At 45.0% G+C, this 27,277-nt stretch overlaps 1 protein-coding gene across 2 annotated transcripts; it reads right to left on the bottom strand.

Moving 5' to 3' along the window:
- Positions 1 to 27,277, bottom strand: SAPCD2 (suppressor APC domain containing 2). 2 transcript variants are annotated; one of them, XM_075579066.1, is made up of 6 exons: positions 26,603 to 27,277; positions 20,461 to 20,594; positions 17,203 to 17,343; positions 15,456 to 15,554; positions 4,041 to 4,151; positions 1 to 1,872 (listed from the first exon to the last, which is right to left on the bottom strand). In XM_075579066.1, exons 1-6 carry the CDS (start codon positions 27,150 to 27,152, stop codon positions 1,744 to 1,746), a joined length of 1,164 nt encoding a protein of 387 aa, XP_075435181.1. In that variant the 5' UTR covers positions 27,153 to 27,277; the 3' UTR covers positions 1 to 1,743. The 2 variants fall into 2 exon arrangements, with proteins under 2 accessions (XP_075435181.1, XP_075435182.1); XM_075579067.1 differs by lacking the exon at positions 15,456 to 15,554.

Here is a 27,277-nt window from a genome sequence, read left to right as displayed (position 1 = left end):
TACAAAAGAAAGGAGGCAGTGAGGCTGCCATCTTTAATCGGCGGAGTGTCAATATTATAAACATATTCACACAGATCCATGTATATAACCCTGCAGAAATAAAATAAACATTCAGAACATGTAAACAGAGAAGGTTGGAAGAGTTTTTTTCGATAGTAAACGCCAGGTCACAAGGGAGTGTAGTGTAAATTGGAGCTAAGTGTAACCTGGATGTAGTGTAACCTGGAGCCTTGTGTAAATTGGAACGTAGTGTAAATTGGAGTGTAGTGCAACCTGGAACGTAGTGTAAATTGGAGTGTAGTGTAACCTGGAACGTTGTGTAAATTGGAGTGTAGTGTAACCTGGAACGTAGTGTAAATTGTAGTGTAGTGTAACCAGGAACGTAGTGTAAATTGGAGCGTAGTGTAACCTGGAACGTAGTGTAAATTGGAGCTTAGTGTAACCTGGAACGTGGTGTACATTGAGGCGTAGTACAACCTTGAACGTTGTGTAACCTGGAACATAGTGTAAATTGGAGTGTAGTGTAACCTGGAAAGTAGTGTAACCTAGAACGTAGTGTAAATTGGAACGTAGTGTAACCTGGAACGTTTTGTAAATTAGCATGTAGTAGGGTATTGCACAACAGGTTTCTTTAGTAACGAGGTGTAAAATATTGATCCAAAAAGTGGCAAACGTTTGTTCACAACCCAAAGAGAGAAACTTGTGCTAATTTGTGGGGTTGTTTTGGTGAGGTTTGCCAAATAATAGATTTTTTTAATTTTCTTTTAGATATAAAGGTCACCTATGTTGAACAAGACATACATCCGGGGTGGAGGGGGGGGAGGGGGAAGAGAAGTCTCTTAGGGGTAAATTCTATATACACCAAAGAGCCAAGTCCAAAAAACAACTCATGCAGCCACTTCGGCAGAACTAGAATTGCCCCATTAGAACAGGAGTGGCCAACTCCAGCCCTCAATGGCCAACCAACAGGTCAGGGTTTCAGGCCATCCCTGCTTCAGCACAGGTGGCTCAATCAGTGGCTCAGTCGATGACCAGGCTGCCTGTGCAGCAGCAGGGATCTCCTGAAAACCTGACCTGTTGGTGGCCCTTGAGGACTGGATTTGGCCGCCCTCTGCCTCAGAGAGATACATTCACCTACAGCCCGGGTCAAAAACAAGTTTAAAAAAAAGTCAAATTATTACAATAGCTATAGTACCGCGTCAGCCTGCAGACGATCCAGTCAACATAGATCACACATCTTTTCCCCAAGTCCGTTTGTAAACATAGCTACGGTTAAGATTCTATTTAGCGACGACCTTCAGTGGGATATCCCTGTGTATTCAACGGGCAGCGAGAGGATTAAAGGGCAGACTTCTATTTAAGGATGCCAGTTACAATGTGTAGACAAGGCCGACTTATTGTAAACGTGAGAGGGAGTGTACCTTATTAAATCCGTGTGGGGGTGTACAAGAAAGCCAAACCGCCGCAGCGATTCCAATGATGCAGCAATGTTAAAGTCTTACGGGAGTGTAAGGAGAGGATACACGGCTACTAGAGTGGCAGCAATGCAACCCGTTTAAAGCCCAGCTATTGTGCACGCAGTGTCCAGTGTCTCATGGCCGATGCTCCCCAACAACCATCTACATTTCATGGTGGATCATCTGGTACCATTTGGAGAAGCAGCTAGACGGGGGTCCTGTCCAGTTGTGAATAAAACGCCGCCCTCTGCAGGATCCCCATGGAAGTGCGGGGAGTCTGACCAGTCTATATGAAAGTCGAGTCCAGTTGGCTGGCTTCTGGGTTGCCGCGGGCTCGAGCTTCAAAGAGCTGCTTAATCAGTGCCGACTTCTCCTGCTCCAGTTGGGTGATGCGGTCACTCTTGTCAGACACCTCCTGGGAACATGAAATAAATAGAGGCCCAGAACGATTAGGTGTTAATGGTGACTGCCATTTATGGCTGCTGACCCTTAATACCACTGCACAAATTCACAAACACGCACACTACACATTAAAGAAGCAACATGTTGTTTTAAATGCTGAGAGCGAGGAGCTCTGGAGCTGAACCGAGCTATTTTCAGCTATTTCAACTTACTGGTGAAGATACTGGACTTAAATCTCCCTCCAGGGGAAACAAAATGGCTGCAAAATCTCAGGTCAATAGGAAGCTGCAATGTCCTATTAAAAACCAGCAAGTATTAACTTTACCAGTCAGTATCTGTGGAATTGGGCAGTTCTCGTGGCTAAAAATAACATTAATTATCTCCGGAGGACGCCCCCCTGCCCCCAGTTCCAATCCTGTAAAAAAATGTATAATAAGGGGTGTAGTTGGGGGGGGGGGGGGGGGGGGTGGGGGAGGGAGATTGCTGCATTAACACACTAATACACAGCCACACTGATGCACACACTGCATTAACACACTAATACACAGCCACACTGATGCACACACTGCATTAACACACCTATACACTGATGCACACACTGCATTAACACACCTATACACTGATGCACACACTGCATTAACACACCTATACACTGATGCACACACTGCATTAACACACCTATACACTGATGCACACACTGCATTAACACACCTATACACTGATGCACACACTGCATTAACACACCTATACACTGATGAACACACTGCATTAACACACTAATACACAGCCACACTGATGCACACACTGCATTAACACACCTATACACTGATGCACACACTGCATTAACACACTAATACACAGCCACACTGATGCACACACTGCATTAACACACCTATACACTGATGCACACACTGCATTAACACACCTATACACTGATGCACACACTGCATTAACACACCTATACACTGATGCACACACTGCATTAACACACCTATACACTGATGCACACACTGCATTAACACACCTATACACTGATGCACACACTGCATTAACACACCTATACACTGATGCACACACTGCATTAACACACCTATACACTGATGCACACACTGCATTAACACACCTATACACTGATGAACACACTGCATTAACACACTAATACACAGCCACACTGATGCACACACTGCATTAACACACCTATACACTGATGCACACACTGCATTAACACACCTATACACTGATGCACACACTGCATTAACACACTAATACACAGCCACACTGATGCACACACTGCATTAACACACCTATACACTGATGCACACACTGCATTAACACACCTATACACTGATGCACACACTGCATTAACACACCTATACACTGATGCACACACTGCATTAACACACCTATACACTGATGCACACACTGCATTAACACACCTATACACTGATGCACACACTGCATTAACACACCTATACACTGATGCACACACTGCATTAACACACCTATACACTGATGCACACACTGCATTAACACACCTATACACTGATGCACACACTGCATTAACACACCTATACACACAGTCAAACTGATGCACATAGCATTCACACACTAGTGCATAGTGTAGTCACATACTGAAACATGCAATGACATACAAAGCTACACAGACCCACACTAGCTGATGTCCCGTCATATGCTTCTGACACGGCCTCTGCTTCTTTGCTTATGTGGGTGCTACGTCCCTGAACCAGAATCTCTTGATAAGATGTAGCCAAGTTGGTCATTCTCATAAAGATTTACTCCCCCGCCCCCCCTCCCTATTCTCCATTGCTGCGTAAATGGTCTGAATATAAACCCTGATGCAAAGTAATTCTTCAGGGTCCAAGAATTGGGGGAGTGGAGACTTCACACATAAAGGAGGTGAAGGTTACGGGTGCATGCTGGCTCTGAGGTCCCAGGTGAAGCTCAAGGGAAAGGCCCACAAGTTGGGACTTAACCGTCCATCTGTGAATAAACACCCACTATTGGAAGCCCAGTGCTGCTACTTCTTTTGCTCGGGCCCCTTCTTCTGCACAGGCTCACCCCCACCCCACATCCCCGCTCCAAATCCGGGGGCCCGGGCCTAGACTTCAGCCCTGGGTCAGCAGCCAGTGGACATGCACAGACACAGGAGAGGAGGTTCACCTTGGTGAGCAGCCGGTTCTGTTCCTTCAGCATGTTCACGGGTCGGTGCTGTCCACCTGCCACCACCGGTGGTGTGTTTCCTGCAGGCACAGCCGGGGAGGGCGCTCCGGCCTAACAGACAGAAGGGCAAAATAAAGCCACACATACACGCACACTCCACGAATGGAAAAAACTGAACAGGGAACGATTATTGCCCATGACCAGACATCCCACTCTCATATAGTTAGGTGCAGAATATACACAAGGGGTGATGAGATGAGAGAGAGCGCACCGCCTGGATTCTGGAGCTGCGCGCCTCTTCCAGCGCCAGGAAGTGGGTGATATTCTATTAATCTTTTCCATCAAGAGACTGTGGTGTTAGAACCACGCGAGTGGGCACCCGCCACGCTGCTGCCTCCCACACCACAGGTAAGAGCCGGGGAGTGGGTCCCTGCCCGGGGCTGTGCCGCAGCCGCTCACCCACCGTACTTTGCCCTCCCCCCGCTGTATAAATAAATAAAGCGCACTGCTTGGCTTCGTGCACAGGATGTGGAGCTCATTATCACGGGATATTGTGACTGCAAAGACGATTAAAGGGATTAAGAGAGGATTAAACGTGTTGATGAGTGACAAGTTCATAAAGATCCAGGATTTTTGAGTCCAAGTTTATCGCCAATGTGCTGGAGCAGAGGATATTGTCCCATTGAGGACTATTCCCTACTCAAGCTGTATGTTGTTAAAGCAGACGTCGTCTCCCCTCCCCCCCTCCTCCCAGAATCCTCGGAGTTAAACTCATGTTCGTATCCTGCTCCCTGTCCTCCTCTTTGTAATGTTTTTCTAAAGCTAAAAAATCAGACTTTTCCTAATCTCTGGCCTCTGTGGTTACCATGGTAACATTCAGCTGGCACTAAGCTCTGGGGAGAGCTTCATTTTAACCCCTCGAACATTTAATGCATCAAACACTTCATCTCCTGAACAAAAAGCAGCACATTTTTTATTAAATAAAAGCAGCGTTGGAAAGGGCAGGAAGAGATCAATTAAAAGTTTTTTTTAAATGCAAAAACAATAGTGATCAGCACAGACTGCTGTTTACATTTTAAAAAAAGTTTTTTTTTTTAAAACACACTGAATCCTTAAAGCTGCAGTTCAAGTCGTCGTTTAATTTTTTCCCCCTTCATTCAATATGTGCATCAATACAATCTGCACACTGACAAGTGATTAGCTAAGTTGCCGATCGATCTGTTCTCCTGTAATAGATCGCTGAAGATTCGGCGCAGGTTTCACTAAATGCATCTTGGGTCCTCTTCTGCTGCACTGACAGCCAAAGTTCTGTGAGGAAGATCATGTGACCAGGCAGGCACTAGATTCAATTGGTTCACTGCTAGAGAGGGCAGGGCTCAAAAAGGTGATGCTGTTTCAGAGAGGGGATGTGACTTTGTAAATAGTTGTTATGGGAACAAAAATGCCTGTTACATTATAATACATAAAAAATGTTTTTAACATTGTTTTTTTTTTTTTAATGCTACAAGTATTTTCTCATAGTACAGAACTGATTTTTTAAAAACACACATGTAGGATATTACTTGAACTGCAGCTTTAAAGTTTGTTTCTTTATCTTCCGCCTCCATAGAAAGTAAAGAGTTGTAATTATCAATAACCAGTTTCTGAGTCATTTTACATTGTAAATGTTTATTGTAACAAAACCTGCAATTCATTGCCTCTGCAGTACTCTTTAATGGCCGCTAGAGGGCATTCAAATACAGCAATATCTTCAGGCACATCCCACATATAAGAGACCTCTTGGATAGTGTTGAATGCAATCTATACAGGGATTCCGGTTTGAGTGTTTACCTATGGCGTTCCCCGTGTGGTAGGAGACGAAAGTAGTATGACAATTCAGAAATATAGCCCTGATAAACACCAAAATCAATGGCGGCAAAACTTTTTAACGTAACCCTTTGAGTATCGAAGGGGCCGCAACCCCAGAGTGCCACAGCACCTCCGGAACATCGCGATCACGTCATCGCTAATTAAGGGAAAAGAAAGAGGAGGGATCTCCTTCTGACCTAGAAAACGAGCAGAGAGCTACAGGGTGTGTCAGACCCATGACATGGCGGCTACACCATGGGGGCACCGCAAGGTTAACACAGATAATCCCCGATTTAAGAATAATAATACGGAATCCCTGAATATATAGCAGGGCGAGGGGACCCCCACAGGGAAGTTCTACTGTATCTACCTGAACAAGCTCCTCACCCCTACCACATGCAGCACCTATCATCTGAGATCTGACTCCAAAAGACTGTTCATGGTCCCACAGCTCAACAAAGTATCCGGCCGCCCCTCCTTCTCTTACCGTGCACCCCAAAACTGGAACAGTCTACCGGAGACTCTCACATCCACCACCAGTTTAAGTTCTTTCAAAACTAAAGCTGTCTCACATTTTAATCTGGTCTGTAACGGCTACATACGCCTATAACATATATCATCTCTTTCTGTGCATGCAATGTCTTGTATATAATGTATACCCTGTTCACTTATGTAACTATGTATTTGTAACCATGTATTATTTGTCATCTTAACTCTATGCCCAGGGCAGACTTGAAAACGAGAGGTAACTCTCCCTGTATTACTTCCTGGGAAAACATTTTTAGAAATATAAAGTTAAACGTAGATACAAATGCAGAGGTGGCAGTATGTATTGCATTTATTTACCATGAAAAAGTTGGGCCAATTTCTCTGCATTCTCCCTCACCCCTTTAACTCTCCCCCTTGTCTTTCACTCACTCTCCTCCCTCTCTCTCTATCTCTTCACCCCACTTACCTCTCTCCCCCCCACTCACTGCTCAATTACCTCTCCCCCTCGTCTTTCACTCACTCTCCCCTCTCTCCTCATCCCACTCACTCGCCTACCTTATCTCTCTCCCTTGTCTTCCACTCACTCTCCTTCTCCCTTACCCCTCCCTTCTCTTTCACTCACTCTCCTTCTCCCTTCTCTTTCACACTCCTGCTCCCCACCTCTCTCCCTTCTCTTTCACTCACTGCTCTTCTCCCACTCACTCTCTTCTCCATTACCTCTCCCCCCCCCCCTCACAATGGCAAAGATAATGTATAAATTACTGTAGTTCAATAACCCCGTATGGTCAGAGACAACTAATATGGTGAAACTTGTGTATCTGTTTCCTCTGGCAGGGAAAGGGTTAAAAGCAAGGTGTATGGCGAGTTTTGCATCCTCTGTACAAACGCAGGTGAGACGGGTACATGACAAAGTGCACAGTTCTGCTGATGCGGGACTTGTTAGGAAGCAGTGTTTATTAAAATTACATTTTTATTAATCTCACAATTGAAGAAATCTTTTAATCGTTCACAATGTTATAGAAACTTTTCCTTGGTGGGTTCGAGGAAGGGTCCAAAAATAAAGAGAGGAGGGGTTATGCTACTTATTTATACAAAAGCCATTTTTTTAAATAGAATCTCCCCCTTCTAGACACCTGTTTCTAGATACTAAGGCGGTGATTTCCAACCATTCTTTGGTTAAGGAACCCCAAGTGAAATTCTGATGAACCCCCAACCCTCTCCAATAGTGTGTCTGAGATCCGATGCATTGTAAGGAACCCCAACCCTCTCGAATAGCGTGCCTGAGATCAGATGCATTGTAAGGAACCCCAACCCTCTCTAATAGCGCGTCTGAGATCAGATGCATTGTAAGGAACCCCAACCCTCTCTAATAGCGCGACTGAGATCAGATGCATTGTAAGGAACCCCAACCCTCTCTAATAGCGCGTCTGAGATCAGATGCATTGTAAGGAACCCCAACCCTCTCTAATAGCGCGCCTGAGATCAGATGCATTGTAAGGAACCCCAACCCTCTCTAATAGCGCGTCTGAGATCAGATGCATTGTAAGGAACCCCAACCCTCTCTAATAGCGCGCCTGAGATCAGATGCATTGTAAGGAACCCCAACCCTCTCTAATAGCGCGTCTGAGATCAGATGCATTGTAAGGAACCCCAACCCTCTCTAATAGCGCGTCTGAGATCAGATGCATTGTAAGGAACCCCAACCCTCTCTAATAGCGCGTCTGAGATCAGATGCATTGTAAATTCTTCTTTTATTTGATAGAATTTTCAAAAGACCAGAAAATTGCAGGGAACCCTCCAGGGATGCCCGGGGAACCCAAAAGGTACAGGAAAACACTGTACTAATAAGGTCTCTCTGGGGTATGGTCAGACCTGTCCCACTGTTCAACCCATCAAACACTAGGGGGAGTACAGCAGGTGGGGTAAAGCCTTACAGTAGTACTGACCCGGGGTTTACGTCGTGGCTTCCCGGTGAAGCAAGCGAGCAGAACTTTTGGAATTTCAAACATGGGTCATTCACAAAACTTCTCATTTTCTGCATTTAGCAAAAATGCCAAACTTTATTCCTAATACGGGGAGGGCTGGCAAAGCATTTTGCTTCCAGAGCCTGGCAATTACTATATGAGCAATCATTTTATTCTCCGCTCGGGGTGCATCTTGGAGTGGCCTATTGAGGAGAAAGCCATGGATCCATATGAATGTTTATACTCGTGAGATTGTCGCAGCCAAGTCCACCACATATGGAGGAAGGATCCCACGTCTCCACATCCCTTAGGGCAAAGCGGGGAATATTCGGGAACATACTTGGATATAAAAAAGGGGTCTTATACCAGGGCATTAAACAACTTATACGAATTTCCCTTCATTGTGGTACAAATAGAGCAACTAGCTACAGCGTTGAAAATATCATCCCAACCTCGGATTCCAACTCCTCCCCTAGGTCTGCCTGCCAAGTGAGCCTGAAATACAGGGGATCCGGTAACCCAATAATCGGGAAGGCAAAGTATCCATATAGCCAGAGATTAATTTCTGCCGAGCTTCCCCCTCCAAACACAGCCTCTCACACTCCGGAATGGAAGGTGTAATTTCATTAAAGAAGGCTCGTCACCTGAAGAAAGCGATGTATCAGAGGGGAAGCTCTTTCTTTCTTACCAACTGATCCATTTAGAGATCGCTACTCAAATCCGATAGTCTAGGGACATTTGCCTTTGACAATATTTGAAAAGGCCGGGAGGAAACTCCGGGTTCTCCGGGAGGCGGCAGCAAGTTTTTACTTGTCAGTTTAGATTTGAATCTGAGCTTGTCCCAGCGTTGGAGAGAGGGTGAGTGACGGTAGGCAGTGCAAACTAATTAGGGTGTCCAAATCATCAAAAATGTAATTTTTACAAGGGAAATGTTTTTTTAATCTTTTAAAGCTGAAGACCAAGCAACAGCCTACCTTTTTGTTTTTCTTCCATAAATCAGTTCTGTACTATTAGAAAATACTTGTATTTTTTTTAAAATAAAAACAACGCTGATTAACATTTTTAATGTATTATAATGTAACAAGCCTTTTCTTTGTTTCTATAGCAACCATTTACAAAGCCACAGATACTGAGTCAATACTCCTCTGCAGCGATTTAGTGAACCCCCGACCCGAATCTTCGCTGATCAATCACAGGAGAACAGATTAATCAGCAACTTGGCTAATTACTTATCTGTGAGGATTGTAGTGATGCACAAATGAAAAGAGGGGAAACACGCACGCACGCACGCTACCAGCAGGAATGATGGCACAAAGACGACAGCACTCAAAAGTATAATCCAAAGTAATTGTATTAAGGAAATAAACAGCGCAAAGTACAACGTTTCGATCCACAGAGAGGGTCGCACACACCTCTGATGAAGATCCCTCTGTGCGGATCAAAACGTTGTACTTTGTGCTGTTTATTTATTTGGATTATACTTTTGAGTGCTGTCGTCTTTGTGCCATCATTCCTGCTGGACACACACACACACACTTATTATTATAAAAGGTTCCAGGTAGGTGCATGTCAATCTGGAGATATATTATAAAAATAATACCTGTATTAGTTTATGGCCACAGCACCAGAACTATCCAGTTTATTTACTGGACACACACACACACTTTTTTTTTTTTTTAACCAGCAGCTCGGGCGGCTGCTTTAATATTTCTTCATTGTAAGAGATGAGTAAATTTTTTCACAGGGGACAAATACCACTCATTGGAAAATTGGTAGAACAGTCAATTCCTAGAAAACATTTATTTGCATAAAAGCAACACGCAACACGCAACACACGGGAAGAGGTGTTTGTGTTCACCCCTTTATACAACCAAAAATACATAGAGTGCAAATGTTTTGCAGGGGCCGTTCTGGCAGGGAAAGGGTTAAGGGGGTCTTCAGAAGAGGTGCTTGGAGGCGCCCCTGTCCGGTAATGTGGGAACAAAGGGTACCCCTTTCCTTGTGCCAAATGTTAATGTCTGAGCCGTGCTCTGCAAAGATGGCCTGGTCCTGGTTAAAGCTACAGACCGCTGTGACTGTCCTTTTCTTATTACTATTTGTCTGAATACTTTTATATAGATGTCTGCTTTTCTTGCCCTTACCAAGGTGGTTTTTATTTTAAAATCTGATGCTCCTCTGATAGAAGAGTGTGTCTCTGGGAGGCTAAAAGGGAGCTCTCCCCAGAGCCAAAGTGCAGTGTAAAGACCCTTAGATGCTAACATTAAGCATTAAACACACATCAGATTCTTGGGGGGGGAAAAGATGGGGGTTGCTGCTTATGTGGAAACGCACCTTCCACTTCTGACCTGTATTGCTAACCCATCTGGCACCAAAGCGACTAAATACAATCCCTCTGCCTTTGACCCCCTTATCAAGAAGGTTGGCACTTTGTTACCTGGTAAATAGTAGCTCAGATTCATAGCCACCTGCCAGCTGATAACAGCAGGTCAGTTACCCATCCTGAGCGGAGACAAGTACAGTGAGCACACCGCTCATTCCGTGGGAACAAGGATCTCTAAACCCGCAGGACTTCCCTTACCTCTAGCGAGGGGGGGTCAGCCCTCCCCTGAAATCATAGGTCCAAGGAGTTTAAATCCGAGGAATCGGCAAATCAAATGGTCATTTAGTCGAGGCCTGATAAGAAAACAAGGCGGGGTCTTTGTGAGTATATAAAGAATGTCTATATGAAATCAACGGGGGGTTTACATGTCATTGTCATGTTATAGTGTCTCCCATCAGAGGGCCGCACCAAACAAATATTTATTCTACTTCATCTTGTGACCCTGATTCTCTGAAGGAACCGGTCCCGGATTAATAGGGGCTCAAACTAATAGGTCTAAAAGCATGCAATGGTTTCCGTTGGAAACGTACTGCTTAAATACAGTCATTGACTGAGCCACCTGTGCTGAAGCAGGGATATCCTGAAAACCTGGCCTGTTGATAGCTCTTGAGGACTGGTGTTGGCTGCCCCTAAACAATGATATATACAGAGATGTGTACACCAGTGCAATACAAGAGGTGCAGTCACTTTGAGCCCAAGTGAACTAACTCCGATAACTATTAATAACGCCGTTGATAACCAATAGAAGAAAAGACAGAAGGCAGCACTGAATTACATTCACTCTTAGTAGATCCTTGCGAGGAAATGATTTCATAAACACAATGATACCCAGCAAGCTCTAAGAAACCCCAAAAATTACCACATACAAGGAGTGCTAGTGGACGTGGCTAAAAGTATACAACAAAACGAAAGCTACATCCAATGTGATAACACACAGCGAAACACACACACACCTTAAAAAAGGGTCAAGAAGTCCAGAGCAACATCCAATGTGACAAAAATACACAGTGAAATACCTATATATCCCTTGAAAAAGGGTCATTTAGTTAAACCCTTTGTCCAAGTATTTTAAGCCTGCAAGTCGCATCAGCTATTTTGGAGATCCATCACTTTCCAAGTGAACAGGTTATTTTCATGCAACTGGTTGGGACAGGTCCAATGTGACCATTCTTCCTCTAATTATAGAGGTAAATAAGAATTTTAATCAGTTAGTGTTAGGACCTGCAAATTTGGTCATGCCTTGATGTGGCTCGCAGGCTTAAAATGCTTTTGGCCAAAGGGTTTAACTAAATGACCCTTTTTCAAGAGATATATTGGGTATTTCACTGTGTATTTTTGTCACATTGGATGTTGCTCCGGACTTCTTTGTTTCTTGTTGTATACATTTAGCCATGGCCTTGCTGGGTATCTGTATGTTTATTAACTGTGTCCGGATGGTCTCAGCTGTTTTGGAGGTTAGTGCCCCCCCCCCAACTTCCAAGTGAACAGGTTTTTTTTTTTGGTTTTTTTCAAGCAGCTTGTTGGGACATGTCCAATGTGATCATTCTTACTCTAATTAGAGGTAAATAATAATTGTAATCAGTTAGTGTTATGACCAAATTTGAAGATCATGCCTTGATGTGGCTCGCAGGCTTAAAATGCTTTGGCCAAAGGGTTTAACTAAATGACCCCTTTTCCAAGAGATATATAGGTATTTCAGTGTATTTTTGTCATATTGGATGTAGCATTGGGCTTCTTTGTTCTTTGTTGTAAGGAAATGATTTCAATCGCTGCAGATCCCAAAACTTGGCAGCACTTTAAAGCTGCAATACAGGTTTCATTTGTTGTTTTTGTATTACAGGAATGAAGCAGGGGGTCTCCGGAGCAGAACTGTGTTACTTTTAGCTCCCGGGACCACCTGCTTCCCGAGATACTTGCCTCCATAGGGGGTGCCGGTATCTATGCCGCCAGGGAACTGTGACACCAACAGAATAACGGCATTTCAATGTCCCGTTGACCAATAGGAAGTCAGGACGTCATCCAGTGCAGCTTCCTACTGGCCCCCGCGACTGGGAGATTTAAACTCCACAGCGACACTGGCGCCCACCATGGAGGTATCTCAGGAAGCCGGGGGCCCCCGGCGATGAAGTAAACATTTCAGCTCCGGAGACTCCCTGCTACTATCTAATAATAAAAATAAGTGTATTGTTGCTTTAATTTACAACAACATTGTGAATTAAAAAAAAAAGTGTGTCACATTTTTGGTACAACTGCAGTTGTTGAAATCATTTCCTTGCAAGGATCTACTAAGAGAGAGATGGCGTGCGGCCGCCGCCTTGTTACGATGATTGCTTTGTTCTTTTTATATTTTGTGTGGCCACATATTTTTTGGAGGCAGGCACGGTCATGATACGGGGGTTGGCCAGATTTCCAGGTATCGCAAAGCAGGACACACGAGTTAAATAAGCTGGAGTTTATTTGGCAAAAGCCAACATTAAAACCACACAAACAAAATACAGCGATAACTCGCCAACGGGGAATACAAGGGGGGTGGGGGGGAGGGGGACACCTAGCTCACTACATGGAGAGCGCTGCCGAAGCTAGCTTACTCTTGTTGTCCCCGCCTTGATCCGTCCGGGCTCCAGTAACAAGGAGTGACCGCTCTTAGGTCCACAGTTCTCGCAACAGGTTGTCTATAGGCCCCCGATATTACCAAAGAACAGCTGTGGAGCTCAGATCGGCGTCGGCTTGCATACTTTCCCGGCCTCCATCTGAAAACATGGAAGATCGGGCGCCAACCAATCAGCAGAGAGATGGTCTTCGCTGAGCCAATCAGGAGTCGGGGGCTCAACCGGACGGACCAATCAGGGCTGGTACAGTGCTGTAGGATGGCCCCCAAGGGGCAGGGGCTCGGGAGAGGGAAATATGAACCGACCAATAAGGAACGAGCAGATGGTTCATAGGACCTCGGCACCGCTCCACACTTCCATCTTTGGGGTGTGCACTCTCCAAGCAGACGGGCGCATCCCACACCCAACACCCCATTGTGCCACAACCTCCACCTGGCCCAATACAATCACCAGCCCCTTCCAACTCATTGTGCGTCTGCCACTTGGCCACGGTTGCTAGCCCAGCCACACAATGGGTCACACAGTTAACAACATCAGTTTGAAAACAGTACATGGAACTGAAACATAACACCAACATATGTCATGCTCAAACGGGAGCCATTTTGTCCCATAGATATTGCACAATAAACCAAGCAGTGGGCAGCCATCTTGACAGGCAACGGCAGAATGCGGGATTAACCTTTATTATAGCTTGCCAGGCTGCCCCTGCCATCACAGGCACCTACATGTTTAATGCAAGTAATCTTCTCTAAATAATAATAATAATAATAATTATAAACCAGTTAACCAATTCATAATAACAAATGCATCTATGTATAGTTTATCCTAAATATATTACAAGCACATACAAGGTTACTTTATGTATCTGTGTAGTATCTCCCCTCTTACCCACTCTCCATTCCTAGCGGATCCCCTTTCTGGAGACCAACTAGAAAAGGATAAAGGGAGCGGCGAGACGCGTGCAAGGGAGCGGCGAGACGCGTGCAAGGGAGCGGCGAGACGCGTGCAAGGGAGCGGCGAGACGCGTGCAAGGGAGCGGCGAGACGCGTGCAAGGGAGCGGCGAGAGGCGTGCAAGGGAGCGGCGAGAGGCGTGCAAGGGAGCGGCGAGAGGCGTGCAAGGGAGCGGCGAGAGGCGGGCAAGGGAGCGGAGAGAGGCGCGCAAGGGAGCGGCGGGACGCGCGCAAGGGAGCGGCGGGACGCGCGCAAGGGAGCGGCGAGACGCGCGCAAGGGAGCGGCGAGACGCGCGCAAGGGAGCGGCGAGACGCGCGCAAGGGAGCGGCGAGACGCGCGCAAGGGAGCGGCGAGACGCGTGCAAGGGAGCGGCGAGACGCGTGCAAGGGAGCGGCGAGAGGCGCGCAAGGGAGCGGCGGGACGCGTGCAAGGGAGCGAAGATACAGAGATCCGTAAAGTAAAACAATTTTCAACTTCATGTTACAACGATCAAACATTTCAAAGAATTATTTTGTTAAAGAGACACTTACGCCTTAGTTACCAAGCGTTGCTATGGGAATGTGCTGTAAGGTGCCCGATGGCTTAGCAGGGTGTCTAGTTTGAACCTATTAAAAGGTTACTGGCATTAGTTGAATGAGGTCGTACATGGGACTCGCTCTCAAAGAGGACGACTCGAGATTAAAAGGTGCAATCTCACAGCTGAATTGCTTAGGGGCCTATGAATGGGGAAGTGGGTCATTCAGGTGTTTGCTGTGCGTTTATCTCACCCGTCCTCATCACAGAGCCAATAAAACATCAAGGGAGGACCTCTGTACAAGGCTTTACTACAAGGGAGGACCTCTGTACAAGGCTTTACTACAAGGGAGGACCTCTGTACAAGGCTTTACTACAAGGGAGGACCTCTGTACAAGGCTTTACTACAAGGGTTCCCAACTCCGGTCCTCAAGCCCACCCCCAAGAGGTGAGGTTGAGGACATCCCAGCTTCAGCACAGGTGGCGCAATCACCTGTAGGGGGGGGGGAGGTCTTGAGGACTGGAATATATATATATCATAATACTTGTAGGTGTCAGATTTGGAGATTTGGGTAACAAAAAGGCATCAGCCGAGATCAATGAAACAACTCGCTGGAATAACATCGCTTTGCCCAATTAATCGGGGTGGCTATTCTCACCTTGCCAGGACATACGAGCTCACCCAGGCAGCGATTCACTTCCTGTAACTTGGGGAGGACGTGGCCCAAGGGGCTGTACCTCCCCTCGGAGAAGAATTCCTGCAACAGGAGATGAGAAAAGGCGCATGTTACAGAGGCAGCGGGGCAAGATCTTGCTGGCAGACACCAGTGCTCAAGAGCCAGCAACAGGTCAGATTTTCAGGATATCCCTGCTTCAGCACAGGTGGCTCAGTCAATGACTGAGTCCCCTGTGCTGAAGCAGGGATGGTCTTAAAACCTGACCTGTTGGTGGCCCTTGAGTACTGGAGTTGGTAACCCCTGTTGTAGCACAGAAAGTACATCCGGACCCCCAATGCGACCAAAACACCCGGCACATATTCCATGCTCTTCGTTGCTTTGCAATACGTTGCTGGCCCCTCCGGTAGCAATAGAGTTAATAACCATTGTCTTATTTAAATCATAAAATGTTGGGTGTCTGACGTAGATCAGACAATCAAATGTTCTGCCACCACACCCCGAAAATCTTCTAATTGCTACCAAGTCTTGTGATCTGAAAGGGCAGAGGAGGAATTACAGATATATGTAGGGATGAAGGAGCGGCTCAGCGAGTAACCGACTCTGAAACTATGACACAGAGTTTAAAGCAGGGGGGCCTGGTTCAAATCCCGAGGTCAGCGCATGACCTTGGGTGTGTCACTTTATCTCCCTGTGCCCCAGGCACCAAAAACATATATTAGAAACTCTACAGGGGGAAAAAAATCCATTCCAATAGTTTTTTCTTATATAGCGCTAAGCACACTGTTGGCGCTATAGAAGGGGAAAAAAAAACTATTATGAAAACATCTACATACAAAAATATATATTATTATCTATACACAAGTGTTATACACCCACACACCAAAAAGAAAATCACACACAAATATATCCACCACATTCTGAGCACAAACCCAGACTGGTATATGAAAGTTGTCTTTTTTTAACACTGTGCACGACACGCCCCTGACGCGTTCCGCAGCACCTCACTACTTCTTTGAATGGGTAATGATCATTGTGAAGACATGACTTAAGCGTTAAAGTGGATCTATTCCTTTCATCCTCTTTAATCACAGACGGCACGGTACACAGGCTGTGGATTACAGCCATCTTCAAAGCCACAGAAGGAACCTTCCCAATTCCAAATCCCACTTTCCTCGGAGGAAGCCCGTTGTAACCTGCGTGGAAAACAGCTCTGTGCTGCACGGGAGCAGTGGGAACAAGTGAGAATAAACCGCTGAGGTTTCCAAGTTACCCCTTTCCTGTAGGCACTGGGCCTTTTGAAATAAAGAATATAAAAAGGCTGGTAATCTGCATCACATCGCCCTTCCTGTCAAGATAATGCAGGTCGTTTTTTTGGGGGGTGAATTGCACCGTTAACCCTTTGAATGCCAGGGCCCCTCCGGCACGTGACCCCCTTCTCAGAAGCGATCAAGAGATCGCTCCGTTGACGGAATGGAACAGGAGTTCTCCTCGGCCTGTGAGACCCTCCTGTGGAGCGCGGAACTCGAGCGCACCTACAACGGGCAATAGCGAGACGGTCAATGGGGCGCCAGAATCCACGACCAACCAATATTAACCTAGCAAGACCAAGGCGGTCCGCTGCAGAAGCTTGGATCATTGTGGGAGCTTTTTGTTAGCCTTAACCCGATAGCTGGACAGGAGGCCCTCTATCCAACTCCCCCCCCCCCCCCCCCCTGCCTCCCGGGCTCACATTCTGAGTCTTTCCCAGGTTCCTCTGCTGCTCCTGCACAGCCTGGATCTGCTGGTGGTACCAGTCACGAGCTCTCTCCACCATCTCCAGCCCTTGGATCAAGAAATCCTTGTCCTGCTCCAGCTCCTTCATCCTCTTCAGCTGCAGAGACAGAGAGACATCAAGTCAATTCCTAACGTTCGCCAGAGACTCATGACCATTTCTTTTCTCCACCCCCCCTCTCCCCCCACCAGAAACTATTATTTTTATTACCAAAAGCGAAGGGACTTGCAATGGACCACTCACCCACCTTTCAAATTAAAGGGCCACGATTTCAGGATATCCCTGCTTCAGCACAGGTGGCTCAGTCAGTCACTGACAGAGCGACCTGTGCTGAAGCAGGGATATCCTGAAAATCTGACATGTTGGTGGCCCTTAGGGACTGGAGTTGCCCTGGGCGGAAAATAAAACACAGTTCCTCCTCTGGGTTTATTAATAAGACATACATTTTTACTCGCATGCATTATGGTCTCCGTTTATTGTTTTTAAACGGAGCTGCCCATTATAAAAGCAAGCTTAGGGCACCACCCTTGTACATACTATACAATAAATATAAAACTAATAAATATAAAGGTCTTCTTTAGAAAAACATGTTATTAACCTTCAAGTAAAAGTTTCTCTCAGGAAATGGACACCTTGATGGCAGGTCTTTAGTGACTAATCTTATTAGATATGGATTTCCTGCTTAAACATTGAACAGATTAGATATATAGCACCAAAGATGGGAAATCTAGCATGTAGCAGCCAACTCCAGTCCTCAGGGGCCACTAAAAGGTCAGGCATTAGGGATATCCCTGCTTCAGCACAGTCATCATGAATGAGCCACTGATGGTGAAGCAGGAATATCCTGAAAACCTGACCTGTTGGTGGTCCTTGAGGATTGGAGTTGGCCACTCCTGATTAAAGACAAATGAAAGAGGGAAGATGATTCTGTTAGATGCCTCTCTGCCTTATAAAAAACACCTTAATCACCAAGCGTTAGCACGATAAACCCATCGCTGCCATTGGTCCTCTTGCGTCCAACACGAGTCGAGACCTTTAAACGTGCTCACGAGAAGCTTGCAGTGTGTGTGTCCTGCAATACGCTTCCATCAGCGGAGGGGGTTAGTGCCAGCTCAGTGATTCAAAACAAATGACATACAAGCTAGGGAAACGGCATCAAAAGTGGTTGTGTCTTCAGAATACGCCCAGCCCCCTCTCCTTGGGGACCACCCCGGACCAGACCTGCAGCCCGGCTTTCTAATGCATATGGAGGAGTGCGATTTACATACAAGGACACTATTCAAATGCAAATAAGGGTACTTGCTTATGCAGTGCGCCTGCTGAGAAACGGAGTTTGCAGCCAGCGGGGACTTTATTTGGCCGAACTAGATTGATGGAGGTTAGCAGAAGACGCAGCCAGACAAAAAAAAATAAACAGGGAGAGGAAAGGGGGGTGGGAGAGGAGAGCAAGTAAAATGAAACAGGGACATGTTAATGGAGCAGTGCTTAGCCAGCCCAGAACATCTTACAGCCTATTCATTTGAACGCGCTATAAAAAAAGTGCTTAGCACAACTTATTAAATATAGCTCAGAATATATCAAAAAGGTTTTAGGGGGCAAGTGTAGTCAAGAAGCATATTCAGATCCTAAATATGACACGTGTGAAACATGCTAAATTTCTGAACCAATACTAGAAATGCAGTAGTTACTTGGCTGAAAGATTGCAACTGGTGCTGTTGACCCCTTCACTTCTGCCGAGGTATACAGAGCACTGCTGAATTATCCACTGGACTCTACTAGATGGGAAGGTTTTTTTTTTTTTTAAGGGTCAGTCCCTCCATGGACAAGAGTGACCCAAGGACCGTGGTCAATAACGGTCAATTTTTCATCTTTGGTCCTGATCCACAAAGCTCCATTCTGGAACTTAACGCAATTTCCATGCTTGGCATGTCGTTAACGCAATTTCCATGCTTGGCATGTCGTTAACTATAACGAACGTTAGTGATGACATGCAAATGAGGCGTTATCATAACATTGCTTACCTAAACGTGGCGTTACTCACATCCAGCCCTTGAAACAGGGTCTCAATGGTAGTAACGCTAGTTAGGTACCATTTAACCAACGCAGAATTTTTTTCCCAGCTGTCATTTCCTTCTCCGATCCGTCGCTACTTGATTTAAAGACCCATTCCAGGTTCTGGATCGAAGTAACACTAAGAAGTACTTACATTATCGGATGGCAACACAAGGTTATGCTACAATAACGTGATTTTAAGCCTATGCTAAGTATTCTTACTACATTATCGCCATAGGGAAAATATCGTCCGTTCCCGACCGTCACGTTACGAGTCCTGACTGAATAGATTAGATTCTATATGTGCCCAATTAGCCACATATAGCATTAAACCTTTGGCGAGAAGACGGTGTCAATCCCAAAAAATAAAGGAGGTGAGTTGTTGTCTTTGTTTTGTCTATTGCTTGTAAAGTAATGATGATACCACTGATAAAAATCAGATAACATAAGTAGCTGATATGCGTGTATTCAGCAGACCTGGAGAAAAGAGATTCATTTCATTTTAAACAGGATGAAAACCAGTCATAGTTACTATAGGAGATTTAAAATATTGAATGTTGCCTGCTACTTGGGGTTGGCCCTCTGAGTGTAGGGGAAGATCAGTATAATTTGTCATGTACACAAGTCTGCACATTGGGTTATGCAAAGCTATACGTGCAGCGCTGTCTCACATTGAAGACTTTCTGTACATGGCATAGAACTTTGAACTAATTTCTCGTCATCCAAGAGTTAAAATCACCTAAATTGCTGGAGATTAGGAAAGACTTTCTCCACTGGACAGAAGAGACCAGAAGGGACATAAGGCTCATATAGTTTGTACTGATCAGCAAGGAGGGATAAGCTGAAGGGCTGTCAAGTCGGTGTAGCCACACACACACGATAGAGAAAGGACCTATTGCTTCTCAAGTTTATCTCTTCCAGCAAAAAAGGTGTCATCGACCAAATCCAGTTAATTATGTTCCTTTTAGCTCAAGGAGGATGCAGAAACAGAAGGAACCGATGGTTCGAGAAGTGGTTCCATAACTGAGTAGGCTGCAGTAGGACCACTGCAAACAGCCCCTTCTAGCACAGAGCGACAAAGTGACTGAGGGAACCCATGGTGAAAAGGGGCCATCACATCCCAGCACAAGGTGATAGTGATACTCAGTGACAGAGCCTACTCACCACGCTGTAATCCACACCATTGGTGATGGTATGTCTCCTGTGCGGGCCCCGGATGCACCGGTGTCGGACTTGGTCGGTCATGACCTCGTTCATGTTCTCACTCTGCGATCGGCAGTTGGGCTGTGCCTCCCCTCCTACCAGAAAAAGAAATAAACCGACGTTACAATAACGCACACCGGAAGCGGGGTAGGGTACCGATACTTACCTTCCTAGCTACGCAACCACTTAGCTAAAGGATGCTGCTGATTTTGTATACCTTCCCAGGAAGCACTACAGACCACAAACAATTTAAATGAAGCATTTCACCGTCCGAGGTTAATATAAAACACTAGGTTTTGCTGATCTAGCAGCGTTGTTGATATAAAGCATCCCACATAAGGGAGTATTCTTCATTGTGGAGATTATGGCACAATACTTCGGCCAAGCAATGGTGGAATGGATTAAACTTTTACTGTCCAAATAAGGAGGCAGAATGTGATTAATGCACAGCTTGAAAATGTACGTAATCTATTCCCACCAGTGCAATCAAAAGATAGACTGATATCAGACCTTCATATTATGTTTATTCATCCTATTGCATATTAGGTGTCTGTTATTGGTTGCTTACACACCCCATACAGAACATCAACTCCCCAATGCATCGGATATACATCTCCCATGCCAAGAAAAGATATGGGTTTTCCCACAAGCCATTAAGAACAGGATTGCATCCACGATCAGATGTGTTCCTCTGCAGTACTATACAACTGTGAAGTTTTATACCAATCTAACTTCAGTGTTTGGCTCCCCGCAGGGTCGGTCACTGGATGCAAAAGGTGCTTCTGGGAGCCAGGACACAGGTGTTGAATGATGGCAATGCCCCTTTCTTGTGACGCCAGAGACAGTGTCTGTAACATTAACCTCTGACCGGGTTTAAAAGGAGCAGTGTGTAAATCAATCACAAATGGTGTTATCACCTGAGAGAGACTTTACCAGCTGCCACACTGGAATAACACAAACATGATACAATAAGTGGACACAACGCATAGCCACACCTTTGCTGGCTGCCTCGGACAGTGGTGTTGCAATGACCTTTAACAGCTGCACTACATGGATACAAAGACCATAGTGTAGGGGTGGGCAACTCCAGTCCTCAAGGACCAGAACAGTCACCTGTGCTGAAGCAGGGATATCCTTAAAACGTGACCTGCTTGTGGCCCTTGAGGACCGGAGCTGCCCACACCTACTATAGAGAACTTGTATTATCCCTCACCTCCCAAACCTCTTCTTACAGGGTCATTTTTCATAGTGAAGATACAAAAGGCCATTTTTACTAAGCAGTGCTATTCCATGAGAAACTTTACAATGCTAAAACACCTAATGATCCATTCACTTGAAGAGTAAAATGTTCCTCTCGCACTGGATCAAATTCCAAAAGAGGCAGAACCGAACCGGTTACGATCTTGATAACTGGTGTTTGTTCTACTAAGGCGCTAATGCCCGACAAACAGCGAGGACAAAGAGCAATGGGTTTATACAAGAAACTCAATATAAAACGTATTTACAACCTGCTGTAAAAGCCAGGTCGCCTTCTTGAAGGCAGTCTGGGAAAAAGCAAACACGGTTCGCGCCCATTCTCTCAAAACAGGATTAAAAGACCAACAGCTACTTAATAATGACACGCCAGGGATAGTCCCTTCTAGGAAAGGGAACCAAGGACAGAGGCATTTTCTGAAGGTGAAATACATCTGCGAAATGCTCAAAGAACTAGATTGGTCATCACTCGAGTCTAGGCGCAAAGTTCACCTTTCCTGTCTTGCCTTTAAATTCTTCATGGGCAAGCTACCCAGCTACCTGAACAAGCTCCTCACCCCTACCACATGCAGCACCTATCACCTGAGATCAGACTCCAAAAGACTGTTCATGGGCCCAAGGCTCAACAAAGTATCCGGACGTTCCTCCTTCTCTTACCGTGCACCCCAAAACTGGAACAACCTACCAGAGACTCTCATATCCACCACCAGTTTAAGTTCTTTCAAATCTAAGGCTGTCTCACACTTTAATCTGGTCTGTAACTGTTTCATACGCCCAAAATATATATTTTCTTTAACTGTGCACACAATGTCTTGTATATAATGTATACCCTGTTCATTTATGTAACTGAATTTGTAACCATGTATTATTTGTTTTACTCTGTGCCCAGGACATACTTGAAAACGAGAGGTAACTCAGTGTATTACTTCCTGGTAAAATATTTTATAAATAAATAATTGAAAGATACATACATACCTGGGTTAGATCATTCGCTGCCAGGTGCCTGCACTGCAGAACTGATACAACGAACACACTTACCAGGCTTGTTTGCATCTTTGTCTTTACTGTTCTCTGTACCATGTCAGTTTTATAACTTTACCATGTCTGGTCTACAGCCGGGACACTAATGTCTGTTTACAGTGACTATTCCCCATGTAAAAACAACACGCTGTGCTTGCAAATGATACTAATCCTGTATAGATCCAAATAACTATGGGGTTTGTGCATCAACACAAAAAGGTGCGCTCTGACTTACTGCGCAATTATCTGCTAGCGTGTTAAATGCAGGAAGCATTTGAATAAATGTGTTGCCTGTTTAACTTCCCTGTTCATGACACCTAAAATACACATTATGTGATGCAGATTAAAAAATAATAATAATTTTTTTTTTTTTTAAAAGGAACACATTTGACGTGGAACACGTATAGCTCATTCTTATGTATGTCATGAAACTACTGTACATCCTAAATACCCCTATTGACAACCAAAAATTGCAAGCGAGTGCACGAGGGGCATAATTGGAGCAAAGTACAACGATAGTCATTTTAAATCATTCTGTCTTTTGATACAAAGACCCATATAGCTATTTGAATGAGACCCAAAACATAAGCCCATATTCACTAAAGGGTGCCAACCGTTAACACCTTTAAAGTGCTTCAAACACAAAAAGTAAATCAGTTGAAAAGGGTGTCATTGCCCGAAGAGCTTACAATCTAAGTGGTACTGTATGTAGGGAGAACTTGAGACAATAGGAAGGCAAGTGCATATGCAAGGGGTTATGGTAAGCGCATGTGGGGGTATCTGGGTGTGCATGTGGTAGGAGGAGTGCAGTATAAGCATTTTCTCGGTGCCAGTCAATAACATGAATACATTATATACACTATTAACTGGGCCAGCCAGTCATACGCAACAGAAGTGCTCTCCCCATGGGCACATTCATTTATTTTTATGTTTGGATGGGTATTAAGAGTAAGACAGGCACAAATAGTTCCAATTGTTTAAATGTGGGATATATTGGTTTTGTGGTGTCCTGTCTAATCTCGAAGATGAAGCTTTAGGTCCTTATTCTACATTATCTGAAGTGGCCGTGTGGGATGTCCTGGGTGGAAAACCCACATTAAAAAGTCAAATTGACCGATGAAAGATCCACATATGGGACCTGAAACATTGTCTCTCCCCTGTTCTTGGCTGTTACAATAAATATAGAATTGCTTTGTGAACGTGTGAGTAGAGCGATACTTTGTATCTCTGTCCTACAGGAGACCTGCATTCTGAAGCATTTGTTTGTCTGTGTTGTATTGGCTGCACAAGCCAGATCCTCCACGCCTGATACTGTTTCACCGCACTTTGGAACTGCACTACGGACAATAGACACGTAGAATGACCTCCTTAGACTGTTATTAATCAGTATAGCCCAATACTACAGGATGTCCATTTTTAGAAAAAGAAATGCTGAACAAGAACAGATGCTTCAAAGTGGTTGGCTCTGCTGGGTCTTTACTGTGCCATCTGTCCTCTTCATGCCCAGTCTAAATAAACCAGTTGGGCTTTTCATACAGGGGTACGTTATGGCTCGTCGTATTTAAAGGGTTTGTGAACAATACCTGGAAAATGAAACTGGACATATGCATACAAAATCTGAAGTTGCAGTTGTCTAATGAGACAATAAGGCTGGTACTGTATGCAGAGCAGAGTTTTTCCAACTGTGGTTCCTAGAAACCATTGGGTTCCCTGGGCGCCCCTAAAAAGGGATCCCTGCAATTTTCAGGTCATTTGAAAATGGTACCAAAATACAGAAGAATTTACAATGCATCTGATCTCAGACGCGCTAATAGAGAGGGTTGGGGTTCCTTACAATGCATCTGATCTCAGGCGCGCTATTAGAGAGGGTTGGGGTTCCATACAATGCATCTGATCTCAGAGTTGCTATTAGAGAGGGTTGGGGTTCCTCAGAATTTTACAATATTATTATAGGGTTACTTAACCAAAGTTCACTTCGACACCGGTTTGAACTATTTGAAGTGCTCTTTTACTCTGATGCAATTAGTTTTTTGTGTTAGACTAAACGCTATAAGTTCCTTATTTCTCAAGTTATCCGTGTTACTAGGAGACTGGCATGGCATTACCGCTATTAGAATAGACGGCATTGCTTTATAGCAACACTCTAAAGCATTGACCCTTTCCAAACCACAGACCTGCATTTCAGCCAGCTCTTGTTATATTCTGTAGCATTATCGAGCTGTCACACCCACTAAAATATTATTCTAGCAGCTCTGCCCATGCGAGGTATGTACCACAAGCTATGGGAATTCGAGACAAATGGCAAGTATCTTCAAGAATTTAATAGTGATTACGCAACAGTTTTAAAAATTGGACGCTTTGAAGTAAATTATACAAGACTTTGGCAGGGGGTGCAGTGGAATAAATACAGCTTGGTGATCGGAACGTGGAGACAAGTGGTTTGGGCAAAATATTGGGGTACAAATGTTCCTGGATGGTCCTCACAAGGAGATTTCCATCAATGTATAATATGACTGGGTGGTGAAAAGGTTGTAGAAGATGATAGAAAGTGTGACTGACAAGACACTTGTGAATTATGACCCTTATGTATTAAGACAAAAAAGGTGGCATTATAGGGCAGGAAATAAAAATGCTTGGATGCAGCAGCAAAAAAACCAAAACAAAACCCCAATAGTTTCTATGGGAATGCTTCCTTTGAGAGAGAAAAAAAAAAAAATATTTATATTTATATATATACACTAATTTAAAAAAAAAAAAAGAAGCAAGTGTGTATATATCACACACACGTGACAATAGTCACTCTTCAGAGAAGACAAACAATGAATGGTCTGAGTAAAAAATAAAAATCTCAAAATTAATTAGGTAAAAATAATGACTGCAACTTTAGGTCTTTTTGAGTGGTAGCAAGTTTCACAACATTATGTTCATGTTGGATAAGAACTAAAGAGTGCAACACTTAAACAAAAGCATATACATTCCAAAGATAACCACCTATAGAGGAGAAGGAAAGAAGAAACGCCACAGGCATGCTCCAGGCAGTATACTAATATTGAGAAAAGGGAGGTGTTACGCCCAGACTGAAAGGAACAATAACATTTTTTTTAAATTTATTTGGCCAGTGCCACAAATTAAAAAGGGAGGAATCCTGGCGCGTTTCGCAGCAACACTGGAGCAAGTGTCGGTGCAAAACGCATCAGAGGATTCCTTCTTTCTACATCATGGCATTGGCCCAATAAATATATTTTTTATTGCTACCTTCAGTCTGGGCGTGACTTTCTGCAGTGAACGTCTCATCTGCCCCCTTTTCAAATATATACAAGACATTGATGGTGTAGGAACTTGCGAAAAGGGTACGACGTGACGTGGTTGCAGGCTTGATATGTTTTGGCCAAAATATTTAAACTAGAATGACCATACTACAGTGTGTGAGAGATATATATATATATAGTGGTCGACAAATCACCTAAAAATCTACTCGCCGAAAAAAAACAAAAAAAAAAAAATCTACTCACCACCTAGTACCACACGTGTGCTGCTTGGGCCAATAGGAGCTCGCCGCGATGTTAAATCCACTCGCCCGGGGCGTGCAAATGTATAGGTTTGTCGAAATATATATATATATATATATACACACACATACACACGTGAAATTCCACCCACAAGCCCATCAGTTATCAAACACATAGTACAATCTACAACACTACCACAAAAGGTTCACCACACCATTCACTTCCACACCTCTACCACACACAAGTACACACAGCTGTCTATACACTTCAGTCACAATAAATCCCCCTCCCCCAGTCCTGATGTTCGTGGCCAGATTTACCATTTTTCTGCCTCTCCACACCCCCCGGGGCTCGCTGTGACCCGTTCCTGTTTTGTTCTCCCCTGTAGGCAGCCGATGGACACTCATTACCAACGTGCACCTTCTCCAAGCAGCGCCCGGCGTTGTCCCGGCCCCCGTTCATGTACCTCACCCCTAGAGGCACCGGTTTGGAGACATACACCTTCCCGGGAGCTTTCCCCTGAGCCAGGTGTACACCCGCCTGGAAGATCTCGTTGTAGACGCCCCCTGGATCTCGGTTCTGGGAGTTCAACAGTGAAATCCTCAGCCCCAGCACAAAGCGCTCGAAAGTCAGGTAACCGTCCGAAGGGGCCACTTTCCGCAGGCACTGGAGAACCCCGGGGGGCAGCTCCAGGGTGTCTGCCCCTTGCCACCGGGTCTCGATCTCCTGGATGTGAACCGATCCTCGGCGCCGGTCATCGAGGATTTCAAACAGAGTCCGTAGGCTGTGCAGAAAGGCTTTGGGTAAGCCCTGTGTGCTGGGGATGTGCTCCCCGGGCATGGGGAGGCGGCCGCCACCGATCAAAGACATAGAACGTTGGAGAGCTGAACGTTCCGCCGAGAGAAACACAACGTTCCACCGAGAGGTACTCAACGTTCCAAAACCTGCTCACATTCACTACTCTGCACGCGTCTTCTATTTTGACAATGGAGGAG

Source organism: Ascaphus truei, chromosome 21 (assembly GCF_040206685.1).
Source record: "Ascaphus truei isolate aAscTru1 chromosome 21, aAscTru1.hap1, whole genome shotgun sequence".
In the NCBI taxonomy this organism is placed as follows: domain Eukaryota; kingdom Metazoa; phylum Chordata; class Amphibia; order Anura; family Ascaphidae; genus Ascaphus; species Ascaphus truei.
This window is presented reverse-complemented; position numbering and strand designations above follow the sequence as displayed.